Source organism: Eurypyga helias, unplaced genomic scaffold, assembly GCF_000690775.1.
Source record: "Eurypyga helias isolate BGI_N326 unplaced genomic scaffold, ASM69077v1 scaffold9522, whole genome shotgun sequence".
Lineage (NCBI taxonomy): Eukaryota > Metazoa > Chordata > Aves > Eurypygiformes > Eurypygidae > Eurypyga > Eurypyga helias.
The window spans coordinates 56,872-80,897 of record NW_010236579.1 but is presented as its reverse complement, the minus strand read 5'-3'; the positions used below and the strand labels follow the sequence as shown (position 1 = coordinate 80,897).

Sequence of the window (24,026 nt, the reverse complement as noted above, 5' to 3'; positions counted from 1 at the left end):
CCTGGCTGAATCCAGCACAAGAGGTTTGAAGTGGTCACCTGCTTACGGGGTAACCCTCAGATCCTACAAGAGACATATAAAAAAATACTGTGTTCAAAGTTTTCTGGCAATTTTTGACAGAAATGATTTCTTTCAGCCTCAATGTTAAAAAGACAGTATAGGTGGGACGTTTGCCTAGTATTGGCTCTGCTCTTCCCACCTCTTCAGGACCAGACACAAGTTAGCAATTGGACCAGCTCACTTTCTAGCATATATTTAATCTAAGACAACTTTTCTTAAGTACGTGGAGCAGACTATCCATGACTGCAAGAACTACCCGCAGTTTACATTTCAGTTTTGCAGAACATGCTCTGCAGCAGTCCTAGTAAAAATTAAACATGCAAACCTTTAAGAAGGATGATGAAAGAATTAATACTCACTCTGTCTGATCTCTGGCTAGGGCATTTAAACTCCATTTTCTCATCAGCAACGTCAACTTTAGTTTTTCTTCCTGTGTTGTGCTGCAGTCCTGTTATGACAGCAGCTTCCACGTGAAAGGGCTCAACAGAAGATTTATGTAGTGCTAATTAAGAATTTTGAGATCTTTCCTGATCAGAAAGTGCTCTACCTGTGAGAAGTACCCCAGGTTCCAGACACCCATTATGAAGAGCATTCGTGACAAATCTTGAGGATATTTTTAACATTAAAATTGCCCACCTAAGTCCATTTTCGTGTCTCATTATAGCATTTTTCCAGTGTGCTCCACACTCACCAATACAACCTAAAAGCAAAACGAGTCGGTTAAATCCCACCTCACAATTATTTTGATGTCTGTATCTCCAAGGCGCTTGAGTTTTAAAAGGCCTGTGAATTGAAAACTGACAGGGATAAACCAGTTGCTGCAGTGAAGCGTATTTGAACCACACCAGCAGAAGAACGATGGGCAGCAGGATGTTCAAGAGCAGAAGCTGGAGAAGGCAGAACATTAGGGCCTGAATTGGCATGTCCTGTAATGAGATAGCGGAGCTGTGAGGAAGGAAGGAGTCAACACATTGCAGAGAGAGTTGGGGATGCTAAAAACATATCCTTCAGACTCACCGCGACTGGCAGGGAGAGCACAGCAGCCCACGGCACCCCTTGCTGTGCACAAGCAGCCAGGTGCTCCACACACACATGCTGCCCTCGTGCAGCACACTCTGCGGCAGCACCGCTGGAGCCAGGGAGCCGCCACCACACTGAATTCCACCATCTCGACGACTCAGCCAAAGCTCTTTTCTCAAAAGCACAATTCTTCAACATTTGCTATCTCTCTTCACAAAAAGGGAAAAGGATCTGTTCCCTATTTCTCCAAGATAAATGCAACTGTCAAATCTTGACAGAAAATTAGAGTAACAACTACTCTCTCCAAAAAGGTGACTGGGATGAATTCGTGCGGAGCAAACTTCTACTTCAAAGACAATCATCCAACTCCAGTTATGGGAAAGACAAAACACTGACAGATCTTTCTAAAGCACACTGTGGATATTCAAGTTTAACACAGATTTATGTAGCAAAACAGCCCATCACTGTAATTCTCCCTTCTAAATGCACCCGTGCTTCGTCGCACCGCTCCAGAAGTCAAACACAAACACAAGCTCTTTGGATCTGCTTTTTAATATACCAATATTAACCTTTCTTTTGATAATATATATACAATGAGAAATTAAAAATTATCTTAATTTAAAGATTGACAACGAACCCATTCCAAATCAGACATACAGGTACATTGACCTTTACAGATTTTGTACCAAGACCATCACAATTATAAAGAGAGCCGAAGTAGGCCATTTTACAAATATTTTTTTACAGTCAATCGCCCAGTTTTCTCCATGGCACAAAACAGAGACAAATTATGAGATGGCTCTATAAAAGCAACTGTAAAACACCAAAGGACAAAACACAACTGATACGGGTCACTGGGCATTTTGTGGAAGGGGAATCCACTCGGATACTTTGGGATGCAGGCACAAGGACGTGTTGCCTTCTACTGACCCGAGACGATAGATCAGAGTAAGAGGGCTGGTTAGGCTATCTTCACCTAAAAACATTCTGCCAACTATTTGAAATCCTCCATGTCTTTTAAGACTGTGTAAAAAATCCTGGCTTATTGAGAAAGAACCAAGAAATCACATCAGTTTAACAACCCGGTGCAAGGAAGATGTTACAAACTCAATTACACTGCTAAGGCCTGCCAAGCTGAGATCAGCCCCAAAAGAATGGCCAATACTGAAGCGACTACTATGCAGTCACAGCTACCCTTTCAAAGCAAACTTTTCAAGGGAAATATGCTGGTATTTCCTGATGCTCAAGCACCAGGACATAAATAAACAGGATGATTCAGAAGGAAAAGTTCACGTGAATGAACCTGAGAGGCTGCAAAGGAGAAACAGTGAGCGACAAACCTTCCTCTACCTTGTGACACCCACTGTGCAGTCAGCAGTTGTTGTCACTGCAACAGCTATCCTTCTAGCTCCCCAGCAGCCCCTCCCCCAGCAACTTAGGAATGAAACAAAGACTGGAGCGAAAAACATTTACTAGTAATTAAACGTTCCCAGAGAATCGGACAATACAGTTTACAGGCCCATCCCAGGGGAGTTACGAAGTGAAGCATCCCCTCAGAGCTATTATTCCAATATGATTTTCATTCACAGCACATCCACTGCATTGGGCAATAAGATAAGTCTTAGTGGGGGTGAGACAAATAGGAGCAGATGTTTCCTGTTTCCAGCCTGACTTTCATTTGGTTTCTGTCATTGCTGCCTATCCAGCTTAGGAGAGGGGGTGAACCGTGATGCCTAACACTTGTCCTATTGTTTGGAGTTTGGCAAAATCTGAGGAATAAGGTTGCTCGCAGTGGAGGAGAAAAACAGCCCATCGAGCAGGATGTCTCTCAAACTGGCAGCAATGGAGGTTTCAAAAGACAGTCAAATCACCCATGGTGATACCAGTCGATTACCAAATCTGGTAACCAACATTTTATCAGTGGAGCTGCAACAGAGATGCCTTTCTCGGCCTAACCAGGGATCATCATTAATACTGGGTAATCCTTAATAAAGGCAAGAGATAACAGTCCAAGTAATTTTATTTCTAATTTTTCTGGATTAAATTTTCCAATTCAGGTTAATTTCAGTATTGGAACACAATTCCAATGCTTGTGAGAAATGTGAAACTTCTCCAAAAGCTTTCCTAAGCTGTATGTTTCAGTGGCAGCCTGTGGCAATGGGTTCTTTAGCTAAATAAGCAAAGACCCAACAGTTTTTCCAGCAATGGTAACTTGTAGGAGACTGTAAGTGTGCGTTAATAGTGTCTTGCACGTACACATATCCCTGTGCATCAAAGCCGTGACTGGGAATTTCTGTGAAGTGTCTCACAAATCAGTACTACCACAGGCCGCTTGCTGGGATTCAGTGAGATGTGAAAACCTGACCTGACAGCTGTTGCTTCAATGTAAAATTGTAACCCGACTGCCCTTTTGATAATGAAAAGCAAAAATAAGGACTGAAAGGTACATCCTTTTTTGTACAATCAAGTAATTTTGATGCAGTCACAGTCTCTTGCATGGACACAACAGAAAACCTGAGATTTACGCAGGAAGAAGTGCAGCAATTTGAGTTCTGTCCTGCAGGTCTCTGCTTTGAAGGAGACCATCTTCCCAGCTGCTGTGTGACTCAATTCACATCAAAATTATTTAAGTAAACCAAAATGCTTTGCCCTTTAAACCATGTGACAACACACAGATTTTCGTTGCTGCTGATGTAAAAAAATAAACATTTGTCTCACTAGGCAGAAAAAAAACCTGTTGGTTATATAGTCGATTAGGCCAAGAATTAAGCTCAAAAGACAGAGGCCCACCAACCACACAGGCAATAAGGTCTCCCCAGAAGAGAGCAGCTATACATTGCAGAGAGTTGCTTTGAATGGATGGATGCTTACAAGCCAGAGAACTGCAGCATGTTCGATAGAAGAGGTCAGTCATGCCAGTCAGACCACACAGCACGAGATTCTGTTTTATTCTTCCGGGTGCATAGCCTCCTTTGGAGCAAAGTGTGCGTTTGACATTTCTGGGAGGACCCATGAATAGATTCAATTCCTCTGCAAGCAACAGAGAAGCAGTTATTCAGCTTTCCATACATCTTCGTGCAATGTAAAGGGAAGACAACATACCAGAATACAACATTAATTCCCATCTCCCTCAGATGCAGCCCACTCTCTAGCCATTTTTTTCTTCAGGGCCTTATACTCCTCACAGCACCTCTTTGGCTGTCGTTCTCATCACCCAGGTCTGTCACACAGCTGCCTCTACAAGCTGCCGATATTGGGAAAACTCTTCAGTTTCTCAGGAAAGTCATCTTTGTACAGGACAGGGTCAGCACGGTGCTCCACCACTTTCAGCGGCATGGTCCCAAAGACGGAGGCAAACTTATTGATGCATTCAGACCTGGTGAAAGGGAAAGCAATGTAATTAAGAACCCCAACAGCTGGGCTGACTGCCAGCTCCCAAACCAACATAATTGGTGGAAACCTTCCCTCTTGCGCTTGGAAGTATTTCAGACATGTAAATGTATTTCAGGTACTAGTAAATAAGAGAGCCTCGCTGCAGAGAGAATTGAAAAGAAGCTGGTGTTCTTTGATTTATCCATTTAATCACAGAGACGAGCAAGGGGATGCTGGCAGCAGCACATGTGCACATGGAGGTCAAAGCTTCCCTCTTCCCTCCCCGCAGAATTCCAGTCATTCTTAAAGCAATGTATATGCTGTAAACCCGAACAGATTAACTGCCAACATGTCTCTTAAAGGGCCACTGTTGGGTCAATTTGGCTCATAATGAAGGATTTTCAAACCCCAAGCCTTTGTAAAAATGGAGTTCTGAAAAAAAAAGACAGGCTAGGTTTTTTTTCAGGCTTCTTCAGCAGCTCTATCTTTTCCCACAAAATTAAACATGCCTCAGTGTATAGGCAGTGCTGATCATGCTGTCATTTAAAAGTGAACCTGAAAAAAAACCTGTAAAATGAAACCAACTAGTTTATTTTCCTTGTCTAAATAAAGAGATATTGAGCACTAAGGCACCACATTAGCACAGAAAAGGTCGGATCATTGATGATTTTCAGCTTTAATAACCGCAGGTGTCAGTCATGCCACGGAAGGGAACAGCCATGCGCTTCGGAAAAGAAGCAAACAGATGTTCAACCTTACATTGCTCCTTTCACTCTTTCACTGAAAGGCATGGTACCTGTGGAATCACGGCAGGGAAACTTGGCTCACCCCAGCCAGTGCTCAGCTCACTAACATTAGCCGTGGAGTTCACAAAACAGCTCTTAAGAACTTCAGACACCAAGAATCATGACAACAGTCCCCGACACCTAACACAGCAGAGACAGCTACAAGAAAACAGCTCACCTTTCTTTTGCTGTTCAAAAGGGAAGACAAAAAAGAAGTGAGTACTTTGACTCAGCTACTGAGGCTGATGTGCCGCAGGCGGTCCCAAAGCAGGTTTCTCCCTCTTCAAGACTACTTTCGAAGCATCGGGGGGTCACTACGGCTCCAGGATAATTTTCCTCAACAGACCCCGGTCAATCACACCAACCAAGTGTGACAGTTTTGTGATGGGGACTGCTCAAAGCTGCCCCAAACACTCTTTTGAAGTAGATGGCACAGCAAGACTAGTTTTCAAAATTAATTCCTCAGCCTCTGAGCCACCCCATGGCTCCCTCCTTAACTAGAGTAGATGACTGGGAAACACAAAGCCCAGGTTGTTCAAGTGCTACATCTCCACACAGCTGTTTCAGGCTTTAATGGTCATGTTTCAGGCCATTTTCTGTCCTGAGAAAAGTGTCAGAAAACTACTTCATATGGGTGATACCACAGTAAAATATTTATACAGGTAAAAGCAGGTATTTCACTTTCTGCTATCTTCTTGTCCCCTCATACTTCTTCCTACCTGGAGATTCAAATCTCTGGACTAGCAAAAAAAATGGTAAGGAATTCAGGGTGTAAGAGGAAACCCCGTGCAGTGGGAAGCAACCTCTAGACCTGGCACAAGCAAAATTTGCTCCAGAGTAGCACAGATCTGAAACAGCGAAGGAGCCATCAGTCAGGACAGAAGCAGAGACCCAAGGAACTGTTCAACGTCTGCAATAACAAGGTGAACCATGGGGAGGGTGAGCTCTGGGCCCTGGGCACAGCAAGGTTGCAGTAACACAGAGAACAGGAACAGAGCGTTTTCTCCAGGAGCACTAAGTAGTTTCTGTTGCCTCCATGAGACATCCAACGTAAGGTACTTTAAAGACACCTGATTTTCAGGTAAGGTCAGACTTCCAAATCACCTGTTACTTGAGAAATATGGCTAACTGCAATCCAAGTTGTGTGTGTTGGAGAAGTCTTGAGACAGGAAAAGCACAAACTTCACAGGGGAGAAGGTAGATGCACCGGGAGATGTGCATGTGAGAAGTTTGCACAGCTGCCAGCCCTCACTGGCTTCTGGAATATAAGAATATTTCTAGTCTACTGGTTCAAATCCTGCCTCTGCCAGTAATGACAGAAAGACATTGTAATGTAACAGCTGCTTGGTGGCTGGTGTGAAATGAATTAGTTATCTCAGCCTGCTGCCTGGTAGGCAGGTGTCCACATCAGATCAGCCATTGTCACAACCGGAACTAAGTGGCACCCTCGGAGCAAAAGACAAAACCAAATGGACAGAAGAGACAAAACTGACCTCTTCCCTCGAAAGGTTCTACTCCCAAATCAAAGGTGAGGTGTTAGGAGAAAATACTAAGATGGAATTCTTCTACAGCCAAACTTATGCTGGTGGCAAGACAATTCAAGCCCACCAGAACAGTATCTTTAACCACCAAGAAACGACTTCATTGTTAAGAAAATGATCTAATCATCCTGGCTGAATAAGAAAAGTTAGTCCTCAAGAAATAACAGATTCAAAATTCAAGCCCACCAGAACAGTATCTTTAACCACCAAGAAACGACTTCATTGTTAAGAAAATGAACAAGGAAAAATCAGTATGTTCTAATCAGCCTGGCTGAATAAGAGAAGTTAGTCCTCAAGAAATATCAGATTCAAAGATCAGAAATGGGCTTTTTTTAAATGAAAGAAATGACATACACAAGCAACGAAATGTGTTCTGAGGCAAGCCCTCTTCCCAAATATTTAATCTCCTGCACTGAACTAAATCACTTGAATTCCAAAGCCACTGCCACTTTTGGACAATATAAACCAGAAAGGGTATCCATAACATTAAATATTCAAAGCTAGGTAGTCAAGAGAATGTAACATGTCATCGTAATATGGAAGGAAGGTGGGTTTTTTTGTTGTGTCAATAGTTTTGCAAATTTATACTAATAGAGGCATCTTTGGTTCCAAGAATTATTCTTTTTTTTTCCTTGCTCTGCTGACAACATGCAGTTGTGCTCAACAGGGAATTAAGGTTGTGTGAACTCAGAAATTGAGATCCCTGTTGCCGCTGGCAGACTGGGTGAACTTCCTGGCTTTTAAGGTCTCTCTTAATCAGTTTCCCCTCCCTTATAACCTAAATATTTTTTGGCAGGAAAACTCTGTACCTGCACTCTTTGGCCAACTGTTACCTGGTCAGTTTGCCTCTTAAGGGAATGGCTTCCTATTTTGACTCTAACAAATACTTACGTGTCCTAAATAAGACACTGCTGTTAACATTGCTGCAGAAGCAGCTCAACCCTTTGCTGTATTTACTGTACAGGCAGTTGCCTTCTAGGCTGCATTTTACAGCATTCTCCATTTTTCAGAGCCAGATGCAAAGATGCTAAAGGCAAAAAACTCGTTGTTACTTAAAGAGCACAGGGATTATGAGATATTTCTACAGCTTCTTCTGTGACCTGATGTAAAGGCTAACCTAGGGCAAGAAGGGGATTCTTGATTCAAAGCTTTCTTTAGCTAATGTATTTTAATGATGGAGTTCGAGAATCCTGGGGACTGAAGTCTGTTATTTATCTCAGAGAAATTTCACAGCAAGAAGAATAGCACTGATGGTTTTCCCACATGTGCTGGTTTTGATTGGGATAGGGTTAATTTTCTTTGTAGTACCTAGCGTGAGGCTAAGCTTTGGATTTGTGCTCAGAAGAATATTGACAACACACTAATGTCTTTAGTTGTTGCCAAGCAATTACATTAAGCCAAGGACTTTTTCAGTTTCTCATACTGCCCCTGTGTTCCCAGCTCTTTCTCTACAAGAAGCTGTGAGGAGACACAGCCAGAAGAGCTGACCCAAACTGACCAAAGGGATATTTCATGACATAAAACGTCAAGTTGTGGGGGAGTTGGCTGGGGGAAGGGCGGGGTTTGGTGCTCTCACTCTCGCTGCTTGGGGACTGGCAGGGCATTGGTTGGTGGGTGGTGAGCGGTTGTATATTTTGTTCATTTGTTTTCCATTGTTTTCCTTTTCATTACATATTATCATTATTATTAGTATTATTTTAATTACATATTAGTAGTATTAGCATAATTATTTTATTTCATTTACTTTCAATTATTAAGCTGTTATCTCAGAGCTGACCCAAACTGACCAAAGGGATATTTCATGACATAAAACGTCAAGTTGTGGGGGAGTTGGCTGGGGGAAGGGCGGGGTTTGGTGCTCTCACTCTCGCTGCTTGGGGACTGGCAGGGCATGGTTGGTGGGTGGTGAGCGGTTGTATATTTTGTTCATTTGTTTTCCATTGTTTTCCTTTTCATTACATATTATCATTATTATTAGTATTATTTTAATTACATATTAGTAGTATTAGCATAATTATTTTATTTCATTTACTTTCAATTATTAAGCTGTTATCTCAACCCATGCGTGCATTTTCTGCTCGTTTCCTCTGATTCTGTGAAGGTGAGCGAGTGGCTGTGTGGTGCTTACTTGCTGACTGGGGTTAAACTATGACATCACTATTTGCTGTAAATATCCTTCAGTACTGGTCCAAAAAAAAAAAAAAAATCTCTTAAGAGAGTTCAATTGTCTCACCTTTCCTTTGTCTCTGCTGAGACTGTCAAAAGGCCCAACAGAACTGGGTAGTTACATCTCTCTCAGCAGAGATCTCCACAACTGATTTCTCAAACCTTTTACGCTCACAAAACAAATCATCAGGCAGTTGCTAGGCATCTCTGCTATTTCTGAACCAGAAACCTAACACTAAATGTTGTGCATGCCCATGACAACCCCGACAAACTGTTTGTGAAACAAACACTAGGTTGATCCCTGGATATCCAGGCAAGTAATTAGCTGGGACTACCTGCTCACTATTTCTGAATGCTGAAAAATGAGGTGTCAGGCACTTTAGGAAGCTGCAAATGAAGCTGAAAACAGACTTTTGCCTGATACTCCAGGTATTGTTCTCCGTACCCAATGCTGTAAAGTTATCTGTACAAAGTTATTATTTATAATACTCTTTTATAATATGACAAGTATCCCTGATGCATAAACTTTTTCCATTCAGCTTCTCTCCTGACCCTGAAAATAGGTAGTGTGTGTGTACATATATACAGAGAGATATATATGAGCCGTAAGAGCCTTACTCACTTGTAAGTTAGGAAAATTTGCTCTAGGAGTTGCTATCATTTATTATCCACTTAAAATTAACAGCTAGCATAGAAGATTTGAAAGAAGAGACCCTTTCAGATTTTCAAATAACTTCCTTATGTTGAAGGTAGACAATAACATCACAGGGCAAGAAGGTATTAGGTGCAGCATGCAGTTGCAGTATGATATTAATGATCTTCAAAATGAAGCCTGAATACTCCCAAACTGTATATCCCGCCAGATTTTCTCTTGCACCCAGATTCGATCCTGGCATGTACTCCTTTGTCTGGGCAAATAAAAGTATGTGGATGTGCAGTCAATCTAGGATTTCCCAGAACCCAGTTATCTCCACTGTTGGAAATTACAGAGAAGCAAAGCAACAGTTTAAACATGTTCTCAATAAACTGTCAGTGTTACTTTACTCTGAGGATACAAGAATTGCTATAGACATGGAAACATGACCTTTACCCTGCAACATAATGCACTTTGGAGCAAAGCACTTTTTCATCTTCTGTTGTTATAGTGTTTACCTTAATGAGAAGCTAGTTCATGACCAAAATTCCTATGTGCTGTTGTAATGCTACTAGTATGATCATGCTGAAGCTCAACTGGCATCAGGTAGTCCATCCCGTAAACCAGTGCAGAATTGCTGGACAAAGACAACCTCTGATGCTTCCCCTTCAGCTAACGTTTAAGATCTACAAAGCTTTCGGCTCATTCCTTAAGATGTTTCCTACAGAGTAATTTTTACCATCTTCATGGGGCATGTTTTAACCTCTGACTTGCCTACTCCTTTTCTAATCCAGCCTTCTTATACATCCGGTCTAAATACTTTGTCACTAACCTTGGTGGTTACACTCTTCAATGCCTGGTGTGATGCTTGGTTAATAATCAACCAGCAAAACTATATATGTGTTTGTGTGTGTTGTGTAATGTGTGTTTACACATCAGACACACACACGTATGCACTCTTCTTGTAGATAAGCCCCCAATCTACTAACCAGTTTTGTATTAGTTCACTGCATATATTACAATACATAAATATCATTTACATTGCTAAAGGTCAGTAAATTGATACAACACTTTAAATTTGCTGAACACTGCAGAGAAGGAGAGAAAAACTGCAGAGAAGGACAGAAATAAAGCTTACTGTTAAGATTATAACCATGATAACCGGTAAGGTGACAACCATGTTACGTGTCTCATTCCAAACCTGAAATGGTCTATTATAAATGCAGGTCAGATTTTTAAAATTTTGTCACCTCTTCTGGTGGTCTCTTCCAGCACTATGGCTACCGCTGCTTTACTGCCCCATCAATTCTATGGCTGCAAATTATTTTTCCCAAAATTTGCAGGAGAGATGCAACAGCTGAAGAAGCCTAAGGTAAAATGCCTTTGTCAGCCCGAGATCTCACCTTAATTCCACCTAATAACTAACATGTGCATTTATTGTCAGATGGCCGTTTTCAAGGGTTGTTCAACAGCTTTGTAAAACTGAAGAAACTTTCCCTTATTTTACAAATTCAGAAGCCAAGGCGGAGGGAATTTTAGTGTCGTGGTCAAGGCTGGGAAGCCATTTCACTGTGAAATGGGGAACACAACTCTCATACTTACCAATTATCAGTATTTCACTGTAAATATTCACTGCCTTTCCAAATACATACTTCATTTCAAAATTAAATTTTCACAAAACTATAATAATGCTGCCATTGCTAAAAATGTGACATGCACTTGTGTAGGCAAATGCCCTTCGTTAGTGGAAGCAATGTGCTTCACAATCTTTGGATGAAAGACTATACAAACATAAATTCAAATAACTTTTAGAATAATTTATATCCTTGTTACTCTTTGGTAAGCTAGCAACTGTCTGGTTTTAAAAAAAAATAAATCCCATACTTACTACAGTTGGTGTTCCATGGTAAAACAGAAATGTGGTATTACTGAAAGTAGCACCAACAACCTGAATTTCATATATGTCCCCCACACACTTTACAGCAAAGCTGCTGAAAATCGTGCCCTTCTAAAGTCCTTTCTTGTAGTAGTCCACTTTTCAGTGTCATATCATCCATTGTAGCAATGACTTGCTGATCAAATCCATGTGACATTCTTTCAAAATTAGTAATTTACAGAAACACAATCAGTAGAGCATTTTTGATCCTAATGTAATGAGATGTAGGATAAGATTCTGGGGATCAGAACAAGGCAATCAGAGGAATAAAGTATGGTCACTCACCTTTCCACCATGTGCGTCTGGTCCAGTGATAACCCATCAATTGCCGTACATTCTGGACATTTGAACTTCTTTCGTGGGGTCACCTGCAGAAAGGCACGCCAGATATCATCAAATATCAACAGAAGGGACATTAATCTCCTTCCACAGAGAGCAGCACAATACCTCTGAACATGCCTGCAGTGTAAGATGAGCTGTCTCAAAAAAAAAAAAGGGGGGGGGGTTGACTGGTCAGGGGGGTGGTGTTAAAAAAAAAAAGACACTCCATTCCTCCATTCAGCTCCATCTGGTCCGGCTGACTGCAAAATTCACAGGGGCCCAATAAAAATGGCTTGGAGGGGTTTTTCCTTCTGTAACTGCAAAGAAGTGGCGATGACAAGCTCCTTAATTCCTGTTTAATGACTGTTTTCTCACTGCCAAGGTCCCTGTATAAACACCATTTGTTCTTGCAGCCATAACAGCGATGAAATATAGCTTCCCATACTCCACCGTAACGTTAATCCAACAGACGCTCTTTTGCTCACTCCAGTTAATAGCTGACTGGCAAACTCTGCAAGACTCTCCGAATCGCTCAGAGGTGCCAAATTACTCTGCTGTGCCCTCATACAGCTCAAAAACTTTTTCAGCAAAAACACACACTTTATCTTCTGAAGGCTTTTCTAGGAAACGCAGCCACCAGTCCCCGTAAACGATGATGGACAGATCGGAAAATGGACCCTGTTAATTGAAGTAACGCCTGGTGGCCTCTAAATCTCATTCCAAGTTGACACGCTTGGAAATGAATGTACAGAGTGAATGTCCAGACCTGAAAACGTGTCGAAACATGTCAGGAAATTAATTCAGGGATAAAAAGTTCATTTAAAGCTGATCTTGCAATTAACATTCTTGCAATTAACATTCCTATAAATCAGCTGTTGCCAGGCCATGACAGAGCGAGCTGTGGACAGTTGGCAATTTCTTTCCTCTAGTGATCCCAAATAGTTAGAATATATGTATTTGGGCATCTATATATACACACATATATATAGCTATCATTTAAATTACCTTTTCCGTACCTCATCTAGATGGCTAAATTAACCAGCAGAAACAATACTCTCTTCCCAGTTCCCATAGAAGTTTTACTAAAAGGGCTTTTCTACCATGGAAGGAGAACAAGACACCATACCAGCGGTGAATTAGAGAAAAAGGAAGATTAAGTAATACATTGAAGCCTACTAAATAAATCTATATGACCGTGCACATCATGTTTTTAAACTTTGTGAAGTGAAACTGCAGAAAAGTCCCACCTTAATGACTGATTTGCCAGTGACATTTGCCACAAGAAAATTCATGGCAATATCTTCACAATTCATATGTGCATCCACCCAGTTCTTGATGTCTCCAGGCATTTTGTAAGTGTAAAGATAGTTGAAATACTGCAGGATAGAAGGAGAGAGAGATAGAAGATAATTTTAGATACAGATGCAGTAACTATGAGACTAAATATTTCACTCACTGAACAGCAGGCAGCTAAGGATGGATTATGGGCAAACTGTGATACTGCCTTCAGCCAAGAACGACTTTAGCAGATAGAAAAATCATTTTGTAAATACTGCTTTCCTGACCAGTACAGAGTTTCTTTACAATCGTTTTTCTTTTCTTAAACTGCTAGCTACAAAGATACATCCACTGCAAAATTCGCTGTGTCAGGTCTTGCCAAATGGCCAGAGTTGTTCTTGAAGTTCATGAAGGTAACTTTTATTTTACAGGCAGAGACCAATCAGCTGTTTTCTGGAAGAGGCTTAGCGAAAGTTTGCCACTCGTTGTCTAACTGTTGTAGAAAACATAATCATGGCACCACCAACCACAGAACAATAACAGAAACACAGACAGCTCTTTAGAAAAGCTTCATGTTGCACATTAGCATACTACAAGCTGTGCACTACCTTGTGGTAAAACGCTGCCCCAGTGAGCACCATTGAGACTTCATTGGTCCATTCCGATTCATATTTCCATTTGTTCATCTCATGGTCCCAAAGATGCAGGCGGCCTGGATATCCAACCAACCTGTCAGGGAACTCACGCCAAACCTGAAGAGAAGAAACACACGTGATGCACTGCTACCCAGGCCTGCACAGCAAGCAAACACAAACGGGCAGCTGCAACACATCTGCTGTGGGAGGGTAGAGTTACAGTGGTGCAAAGACCACTTCAATTCTTTTAAGTCCCAATTCTTGGAATAGTAAGCTGTCTGGAGGAAGTACGAAAAAGCCCAAGTTCGCTTTGTAAGGACACTACAACTCAGGGAAGCCATGCCCCCAGAGCAAAAGGCCACTTAAGCAATACTACCTTCCTTGATGCAGAGAACCACAACCGACTATTCAAAAAAGATTTAACACTAACTAAACCCAAGCCTGATTAAAATGAACTTTTGATGTTAACTTCAGTAGATATGGCTACAACCTAACTACTTTCACAGCTGGCTTTAGATCTAACCAACCTGCTTCCTTTGATAGGAACAGGCTTAAAACAGGCTTATATTTTAATATTTCTGGTATTCTTTAGTGGGTGCTTGGATGGATCTACTGCTACATGGAAGGCCTCTTTGCCCTTGACTTGTTCCAGACAGCTGGATACAATCAAGATACCATCCTTGTCACTCCATACATTATTTGGTAGCTGACTACAGGATCAAACACAGTAGACAAGAACAAGGAGAAGGCCATCATTAACGCAACCCCAGTTCTCCACACTGCTGGCCACATTAAATAATGGACAATTTTTATGTTAGGAAAAAATTGGAGAAAGGATTATAATTATTTAGAAGGGTCTGAATGCTATTTGATTGCTAAATACACAGTTTGTCTTTTTTTTGATCCAATTCTGATTATTTGCAGACAGATGACTCAAAATTTGTCCTTTAATCCAAATTACTGCTAGGTTTGTTGGAAGAATATGAGTCTTGACGCTCTGACACACAGTGTTAGGTCACAAGAGTTTCTGTTTCAGGTTCGTAGTGTATAAATAACAAACACCCAAATTTCATTGTGTATGCAAGATCAACAACAACAAAACATCTCGTAAATCCCCAGCGGTCACTTCACTAGCAAACCTCTTTTCTCCATACAAAGGGCAAGGGAACCCTGCAGGTGAATTTGCCGTGAGGAAAGCCTTGCCTGGAATTCCACCATCCTGCAAACCTCACCTTGTCAGCAGTGTGCTTTGGGCACTTCTCGGGTGCCACTATGCTTCTGCTGGGAGACCTGGAGTATAAGGACTCTATGCAAGCATTTTGTCACAGTAAATATGATAAAACAATCAGGTTTAAGTTACGGCTTCTGTATCTATGTTTCTGTGATTCTGCATTACTATTATACCTTTTCATCCATACATCTCAACACATTTTATTGCTGTCAGTTAATATAGCTTCAGAATCCCATGATGAGAGCAGTTATTATTTCAAACATACAGATGAGGAAAACTGCCAAAAATCATACAGGAAACAAGAATGGGAACCAGATCTTTTGACTCCTCGACTTGTACTTTATCCAGAAATCAATCTTTCTGGACAGTTCTAGGGCACAAGTACTGGGATAGTATTTAGACAGGACAATGCTCTAACAGAGGGCTCTTTAAAGCAGAGATGTTTTGAAAGAGAATTCATAGAATGTTGTTACAAGTTGGTGCGTCAGGTAATTAAAAAATGCAGATTTCTGGCAAGCCAGCGAGGGCTTGGGATATCTATTTTGACATGATGTCAAAAACATAAACAAAGACCAAAACGCCAAAAGTATGGCCACTCCCTCTTCCAGAATTTCATTCCTCACTCTCTAGCACTGAAAAAATTAATGATTTAATTTTAATTTTTTTTTTTTTAAACCTGACTATTAAACCGCCTGTCTCCCAGCTGTTGGAAGGCACCACCACATAAGGTACTGGGGCTCAACAAAGGATTTGACAGAACACTACGGATCTGCAGCGTACTGGGCTCAGAATTCTTGTAGAGGGAATGGCATGCGTATTAAAGGCAGCTGAAAGAAAGATTAAACTCAGCTACTGCTTCCCAAGGGACTTCAGTGCCTTCACAACACAGAACTGTAGATTCATATCCCTTCTAGTTTTTGCCCTTGGTGTCATCGTCAAGAGTGCAAACAACATAAAATAAAAGCCAACTATGATGCATGTTACTTACAGAGATTTCTTTGTACCGCTGTAAAGCTCAAAGCTACCTTGACTATGGCCCCTGAAAATTGTCAGTTTGATGCATCTAAAAAATAATTTGGTTGCTTTAAACAAAGATTCCTTTTAAAAGTAATGCTATCAAAGTCAGTGGAAAAGATTGGCTTTTCTGTAATGTTCAGAATCTAGCTTATTCAATGGTAGTTCCTGGGAAGACTCCAAATAGCTGCATCCAGCTCATTGCCCAGATCCATACATATGTTTTGTGCCAAAATTAATATATACAGCTACTGCTTTATAAGGAAGCTTTCAGAACAAAAATACTAGTAATGATTTTTATACTACTCTCTATTTTGTATTATGGCCCATTTTCTTGTTTGACGGTTGTCTATAATTTATTAGTCTGTTAGGAATACATTCCATTTTAGCGAGTGATCTTATTAGCTTTCTCAAACTAAAGAGGGATAGCCTGATTTAATACTGGTAAGGGACACATCCAAGGAAAAACACACTGCCAAGTGAAGAGGAGGTATGCTGCTTTGTGGACAACACTATTCCACTGACTCTGCTACACAACTCTGAAGATAAATACTCTTGGACAAAGCATCTCCCAGATGGAAGCGAAAGAGAAGATTTGGTCGTTTTACTAAAAATCTCGTAAGAGACACCAAGGAAAATTATAGTAATTTTGTTTCCAAGTCAAGTTCCCCAAGTGAAAACAGACCAGCTAAAACACCCTCCAGCCTCACCTCCGCACAGATCTCTCTGCCTCCTAACCTCAACCGTGCCGTTCCACTGTGCCATCAGAACAGCTCCCACAGCTCATTCTCCATGTAGCTGGAACACAGAGAAGCACTTCCTTTTCCAGAATATACTCCAACATCTATGCATTAAATTTACTAGACTATATTAAGTCACATGCAACTTCAGGAATTGGCTAATTGCAACTAGAAAAAAATGTAATTTAATAAATACAAAAACTAATCAGCATTTCCAAAGGTGCTACGGCAACATTGCAAGAATGAAACACTGACTCATCTACAAGGGAAAGAAAACCCAATCAGTCAGTAATCCTCCTCTCCTCCCGGAGCCTGATCCACCCTCTTAATTCTGCCCTGGTCTTTGAAGAGATGGCTTGTGCTATTATTAAAATTAGCAAAGCAAAATGTAAACACAAAGCCCACTAAAAGACAAGTGATACTTCACATGCACATAATTTGTAAAACACTTCAATTTGAAGGAGAGCTTTGAAAGTGGCCAGCAGTTACTCATGGAGAAGTCTTTTGGTAAGGAGCATTCTATTATTTCTTCTTTAAAGAAATGCTGAAAAATACATTTTTAACAGTCAAAATGGGTATAGAAGAATTCATCTAAAGAAGGCATTCAAACTTTATGATGATTTTAGCCTAGTGAAATATGCAATTCATCAGAGAATTGCTTTTTTTTGAAGAATGCCCCAGAGACATGAAGCACTGAAAACTAGCTCTGAGACAGAATCAGATGATCTCTACTAGCAGTAGGCAAAAAGCTTCCAATAGAAAAACCCACAAACTTAGCAGTGCACAAAGTAATATTTTCTATGAACAAAAACATGCACTCAGAGTAATAATGCAAATTTCTATTATTGCTGTAATAAGAATACTTTCTCTTTGTAAGGACGAAGGGCTGCCTAAGTAGCTAATAAGAAATCTTCATAAACTTCATACTTGGAAACAGTTATCCCCACTTTTTAGGGTGATAGAAATGCCAACCCATCTGTGCCGAGGCTGGCTGAGGTGGGAACACGACAACGCGTGCTTTCAGTCCCACATTCAAACACCAAACACTTCAGAAGCAACCAACGGTTCTGCTTTAATGTTCTTAAGATTATGATAATCTAAATACTTGCTCCGTTCTTTGGGTTTCTCTGATATTCCCTCTGTGAACAACAAAGATCGGTACATGAGGAAAAAGTTGTCTAGCCCTAACAGTTTTTCTTCCAGTGCCCCAAGTCACGCCTGTGATTTCATCGCGTAACTTAACAGAAATACTTCTTTCAAGTCAGAATGTCATGAGTATTCTTCTGCTACCTTAAGACAGCAGCACACACGGACTCTTTTTCTGCTTGCTCCAATAGATTTACGCAATGTCATAAATCACTGTACCATAATAGTTCACTTTTAACAAGTAAAAAATGTCTGACACTTTGAGTGTTACTATAATTTTTTATGGCTGAAAGTGTACAGAGATCAAAGTGTTCTGGGTTTTTTAGGCTTGCTGTATACATTCAGACAAGTCTGTGACAGAGGGGGTTTTGCCACATGTTTAAATGTAAAGTCTCAAGAATGTCAGGAGGAGAAGAGAAAATTACTGAATGTCACGTTTCCAGCCCTTCTTATGACCAAAGCAGAAGCAGACATTCTTTTAAAGAAAACTTTCTAGTAACATTATATGCTGCTACTGTTCCCTCTGGATTCCCCTGCAAATGAGTCAAGAGCTTGGGAGATACTTTTCTGGTAACACACATATACAGATAAATAAATTATCACAGGCTGAGGACAATTTAAACATCTGGGAGCCAGCTCAGACCTGTCAAGCAAGTCACAGACACTCAGGGACAGGAAAGATCAATCTTCAGCCCCTGATTTCTGTGCCAGAGAGTAGGAACTACAACACCCACCCTCTATAAGAGGAAAATTGTGTATTTATAAAATAATCTGCTGTGCTTCTGTAGTCAGGGACACTTCTATTCCTGTATTTTACAAGAAAAGAAAGCCATCTCAAAATATAAGGGCTCAAACTAACCACAGGTTTGTTTCAACTATCTGCTCAATAAGGCATTTTAATTTTCCATCAATGTGGCTATGTAACAAGCTGAATTCCCAGAATCAAAAAGGAATAGGATTTATAATAAAATGCAAAAAACTACAAAAGCGATAGTTTTTAGTCTGCCAGACTAAACAACCCTGTGTCCAAACAGTTACATTCACACACTGAATATAAGGACTGTTACTCGGATAGTCCCTGCACCCAATGCATATGTTCCACAGAAGGCCAGTAAGTGAGCCAGCAGAGCCCAACAGCTAGACCTGGGGATGGAGAGTTTAAGTCAGAACCTCCACCCAACCACACTAACTGCAGAGCAATTCACATCAACATTTCTTTGCCTCGTTTTTTTTTTCCCCATGAGCATAACTCTCTCCTAAGTGACCAGTCTCAATACATGTGAAGTTACAGATATTCTCCACTGAGGATGTTAATTTGAACACTTCAGACACACGAGCTCTACTTCTCACGACTTCTGGCTCACACAGCTGAAACTCAGCTGCAGCCTGAATCTCTGCTTTGAAGCCCTCCAAGCCTGCTTTGCCAGTAGCAGAGATTCATTTGGAACTACTTACACAGTCACTTAGGTTTTTATAAAACTTATTTTTATTTACTTTGTGACAGCTTGATGAAAATGAAAATCAAACTGCAAGCAGAGCCAGGATTTACATAGCATGCACGTATGGATTTGCTGTCTTTCACCCCATCAGTTCACCCTCAAAACGACTAGTTCTAGCACCAACAGAGACAGAAGTCAGCCAGCTGGCAGTACTGCCAGCACTTGATTGCTCTGCTGTTGCACTGCAGTGCTTAAAACACTCCATGTAGGCAACAAAGTACAGAGAAGGCATATGTGGCCAAAAAAACGCTTCCTTCAGTTGTCTTCTCCTCATTCCATCTTTCACACTTCATGTACTAACTCGTTACTCTTAACCTGGCAAGGGAAGCATTTCCTTTCTGGAGACACACATGATAGATTAAACCTCTGTCTCCACCACTTAACATCTTTGTTATTACACCAGCATACCTACATTACCACAAGTCATTTCTTGAGTCCAAAAGCTCATTACTTGCTAACAGTCCCTTTCACTTGAGAGGAAGAAATAGCCATATTACCACATACGTATTCACACTGAAGAAATACTTTCAGCATCTCTTATAAAATATCTTCTTGTATTAACAGCCATGCTGAAGGTTGTTAAAAATGAGACAACTATCATAGTTTACTTTCTACCCTTTGGAAGAGTGGCTTTCATCATTTCACTCAGTTTAGGTAATAGTTTTGTGTTCTAGTTCTCATGTATGAAGTCCGGTGGTGTTTTGCTTTTGATACTGCAGGTACAGGTGTGACTGAATTATTCAGACCTTTCTTAAATATGATCTCACGTTTTCTAAAGTTTTGGATTTACTGACAAATATGGCGTGTTTGTCTTAAATTCATGCATATAACAGTAATGCAGATTATGGACTGTGTCACATACTCCAATACAAACGGAAGACAAAAATGAACTCATCCAAACTACAGGTTTGGAAGGAAGACATCGGTGTTGCTTTAAGTAACCGCACTTTTTAACAGACGACTCCAACGCCTATGAAGACTTTCACCTCTTTGTACTGCCATGGGTAACTGATTTGGACAAACTTTCTTTTTGTTGATACACTCATTACAACAGCAGCTGTTGAAGCTTTGCCATTTTGAGCATGTGACACATGCATCCCCTCCTTGACATTCTGCAGTTCCTCTTTCCGTTGCACTCCACCTTACTGTGGCATGTCCTCAAGAGGCCTTCTCTGTTCCCAACACTTAATCTCTGAAACTTGTCTCGTCAATCAAGACACATTAACTTGGACAGTACTTCTGATTTGTCTGAAAACTGTTGGAAACTTGTAAGAAGAATGCAACTCACAGTCTCCAGACTGCTTCCATTACACCAATTGCACAACATTTTCTGGAGCCTCTTGGCATTACTGTGACAGTTCCCGAAAATTTTCAGTTATCTGGCAGTTTTCTCCACACAGTAATGCCTATCTGTGAAAATATTGCAGTCAGCATTTAACTGTTACGGTAAAGAGAGATCTGAATCGGCAGACTGCAGTAATTCCTCCACTTCATATACACAGACAATGTTGAAGTGGACAGCCTAAGAGACAGGAAAAAACCCCAACTCTCTTACCTCATAGCCGAACTGGAGTTCATCTGAGGTTAACATAATGATATCATCATCAATAGCCAACACTGCTTCTGTTTCAATAAAGAAGCGGTTACTGAGTTTGTTCTCTGCAGTCCTAACAACTTTCAGGGGAACACGAATCTTTGGCCAGAGGGAATCTAGAGAGAAAAATGAAAAGAAATGGAATTCAATATTATACTTTGCTTCTGAACGAGTCTGCACATCTGTCTTAGCTTTTCTTTACTCTTTTTTTCTTCACATCTTAAATAAATGCTACTTAATGGCCAATTTACTTTGCAAACATGTAAGCATATGAAGGCAAGAGGCAGAAATTCAGCTACGTTTCCCTCTTTTGCTCTCTACAGACAGCTTCACAGACAGCTATACAGGGGATAGCTTTCCCAGAACAGCAGTCTGCAATAATCACATAACAATAGTTAGTGACACTACGTATTGGTTTAGGACATACAACAAGAAAAGATATTTTATTCCACTGCAACTATTAAAAATAATTTGAAGGAGCAGTATACGATCGCTGACTGCAAGTCTAGAGTCATAAAGAATTTGAAAAAGAATGTTAGTTCTATCAAGTGCTGAGAAAAATAAATTTTATTCTATGAATTAAAAATCTAGATACACTTGAAACGTTAATCACTATTAACAGTTAAGGAGTACATTCTGCGTTCAAGTAATTTTTTTCATCTTCAAAGTCCTAAGTGATAGTGATAAATTAAGCTAGATAAATGCAAAAGGAATCTACTTGTGCCCTACAGCATCGTTACAAGTAGAACAGAGCACTGGAGCACATAATCATGAAAATTCACTAGACAAATGATGCTTTAACTAGCAACAAAAACCCCCTGTAAGTACAAAACTGGATCCAATTCACTCTTCAGCAAAATTAGATTTCCATTTCTTGCTATGTGTTTAAAATGTAGTACCTTACGTTTCACATTAACAACTTCTGCAGGCTTTTGCATATATTAAAAAATTTTCAAAATCCTATTCTACTCCTACAAAGGTATAACAGCAGGGACAAGAATAAAGCATCAGGCTGAAAGAAACACAACTAAGGACCAAATATTAAACATTAGTTCTAAATGCACATATTTAACCATATACAGTTTATAGCGCAAAGCTAACAGTAGTCATTATTACAGTACTATGCATCCCAAAAGCACCAATTCATCAAAAAGTAGTTTAATTAATAGCTAAACAAACAGCTGAACAAGTACAAAGGCGATTTGTTGCCTTCTTCCAGCTTTCACAATAAACATATATTTTAATAAAGATTTGAGGGAAAAAGAGAGCACTGTAAGATGAGTCTGAGCACCTTGTGAATAGTAGATAGATGAAAACTCGAGTTTCTTACACTGGTGAAATGGAGGGAATGACAATAGTGTATCATAAGAAAAATAAGTGAAAATACTTTACATCCTCTATAGAGTGACTGCTCAGAGAATTTGTAAGTTGTTCTCTGTGTCAATGATAACATGTATAAGGATACACCTTGAGGGGGGTGATCCTTCCCCTCTGCTCAGCACTGGTGAGGCCACACCTGGGGTGCTGTGTCCAGCTCTGGGCTCCGCAGTACAAGAGACATGGACTGACTGGAGAGGAGTCCAGCAAAGAGCCACAAAGATGATGAACTGGAGCATCTCTCCTATGGGGAAAGACTGGGAGAGTTGGTAACTGTTTAGCCTAAAGAAGAGAAAGCGTAGGGAGTGCCTCATCAAAATGTACACATACCTGACAGGAAGGTGTAGAGGAAACTGAGCCAGGGTCTTTTCACTGGTGCCCAGTGACAGGACCACTTACATTTACTATGAACATCTACAAGAAAAACTTGCTTCCAGGAACGAGCATCCATGTCCTCACTGCCACTGGGCCTCTCAGATTTAACAACTCACACAACACTCAAAACACAGAGCTGCATACTGCTTAAAGACACCAGAATCCAAACACTGCTTCACTGGGAAAACAATGCCATCTTTCCAAACCACACCGAGAGTCTTCAAAAGTCAGTTTGTCTTGGAGCTGGATTTTAGAAAGAAGGCTTGGCATGCATGGGTGGCCAAAAGAAAGGAGAAGAAGTACAGAGTGATATTTACTGGCAAAATTTGTATTGTTTCCTACCGTGGAGTTTTCCCTGTGAGACTGAAAAAGAGACTGTAAAATCTACCTTTATCTGGGTGGTCTTGTAGACCATGGCCTGTACTTGACACACATGCGGGTTCTGGTCCAGGTTTAATCATGTCTTTTCCTTCTAGCAGAAGGCAAGAGGCACCACCCCAAACACCAATGCACACTTCAGTGGCTTGTTAGCCAGTCAGAAGGATTCAGCCACGCTACTGATGGGCTCCAGTGGAAGTCACACTCAGCCAGCAGCTGGGGAGGTACAGCAAGTGCCTTGAGGTCACAACAAAAAAGTTCAAGAGACGTGGATTCTAATCACAGTGCAATGAGCTCATTTTATTCTCCGCATCGTAAAGTCTTTGAAATCCCCTGCTTGCACCATAATCTGAAACAATGACGCTAGTAGGACACCACTGAAACTGCAAACTTTTCATATAACTAGTTAGCCACCCTAACCTCAGGAGGCAGTAACACCGAATGACTGGAAGCATTTATTGCAAATCAGCGCACAAGTCAACTTGCCACTTTCTTACTGGTTTACCATACAACATGCAAGTATCCATATTTATAAGACAGTTGCAGGTACCTCACAAAGACACATATCATGGCCCCATTAAGACTGCAGACTGTTTAACGTTTGTGAGCTACTTAAAGACCTCAGGCTAACTGACTATAATTATCCAAGTATAATTGCAATATTAGTATCAAATAATTTGAAGCAGCTTTCTAGATCCCCAGAAAACTCTACTGTCACAGGTGTTTCAGTAGCAATCAGAATTGCCATAGCTATGTATGCATTTGTTAATTTGTATTTGAAAGTATCAACAAAGTTCATGTTTTATACATGTTAAATATTCAGGCATTTCTTCCTTTCAGGTTTGCTACACATAAAAAGAAGACAACCAAATTGCAACAAAGATCTTCTTTCAGTTCAGGAATATACTGAAACTGGAAAGTCAC

General features: G+C 40.6%; 1 protein-coding gene across 1 annotated transcript in view; it reads right to left on the bottom strand.

Annotated features, from left to right (window-relative positions):
- Window positions 1-4,015: 4,015 nt before the first annotated feature.
- EXT2 (exostosin glycosyltransferase 2) overlaps window positions 4,016-24,026 on the bottom strand; it is a 75,217-nt gene continuing 55,206 nt past the window's right edge. Inside the window, 5 exon segments of the mRNA XM_010147140.1 lie at window positions 4,016-4,456; window positions 11,800-11,882; window positions 13,083-13,211; window positions 13,722-13,865; window positions 20,934-21,088. Coding sequence (XP_010145442.1) covers window positions 4,318-4,456; window positions 11,800-11,882; window positions 13,083-13,211; window positions 13,722-13,865; window positions 20,934-21,088 — 650 coding nt within the window. The 3' untranslated portion in view covers window positions 4,016-4,317.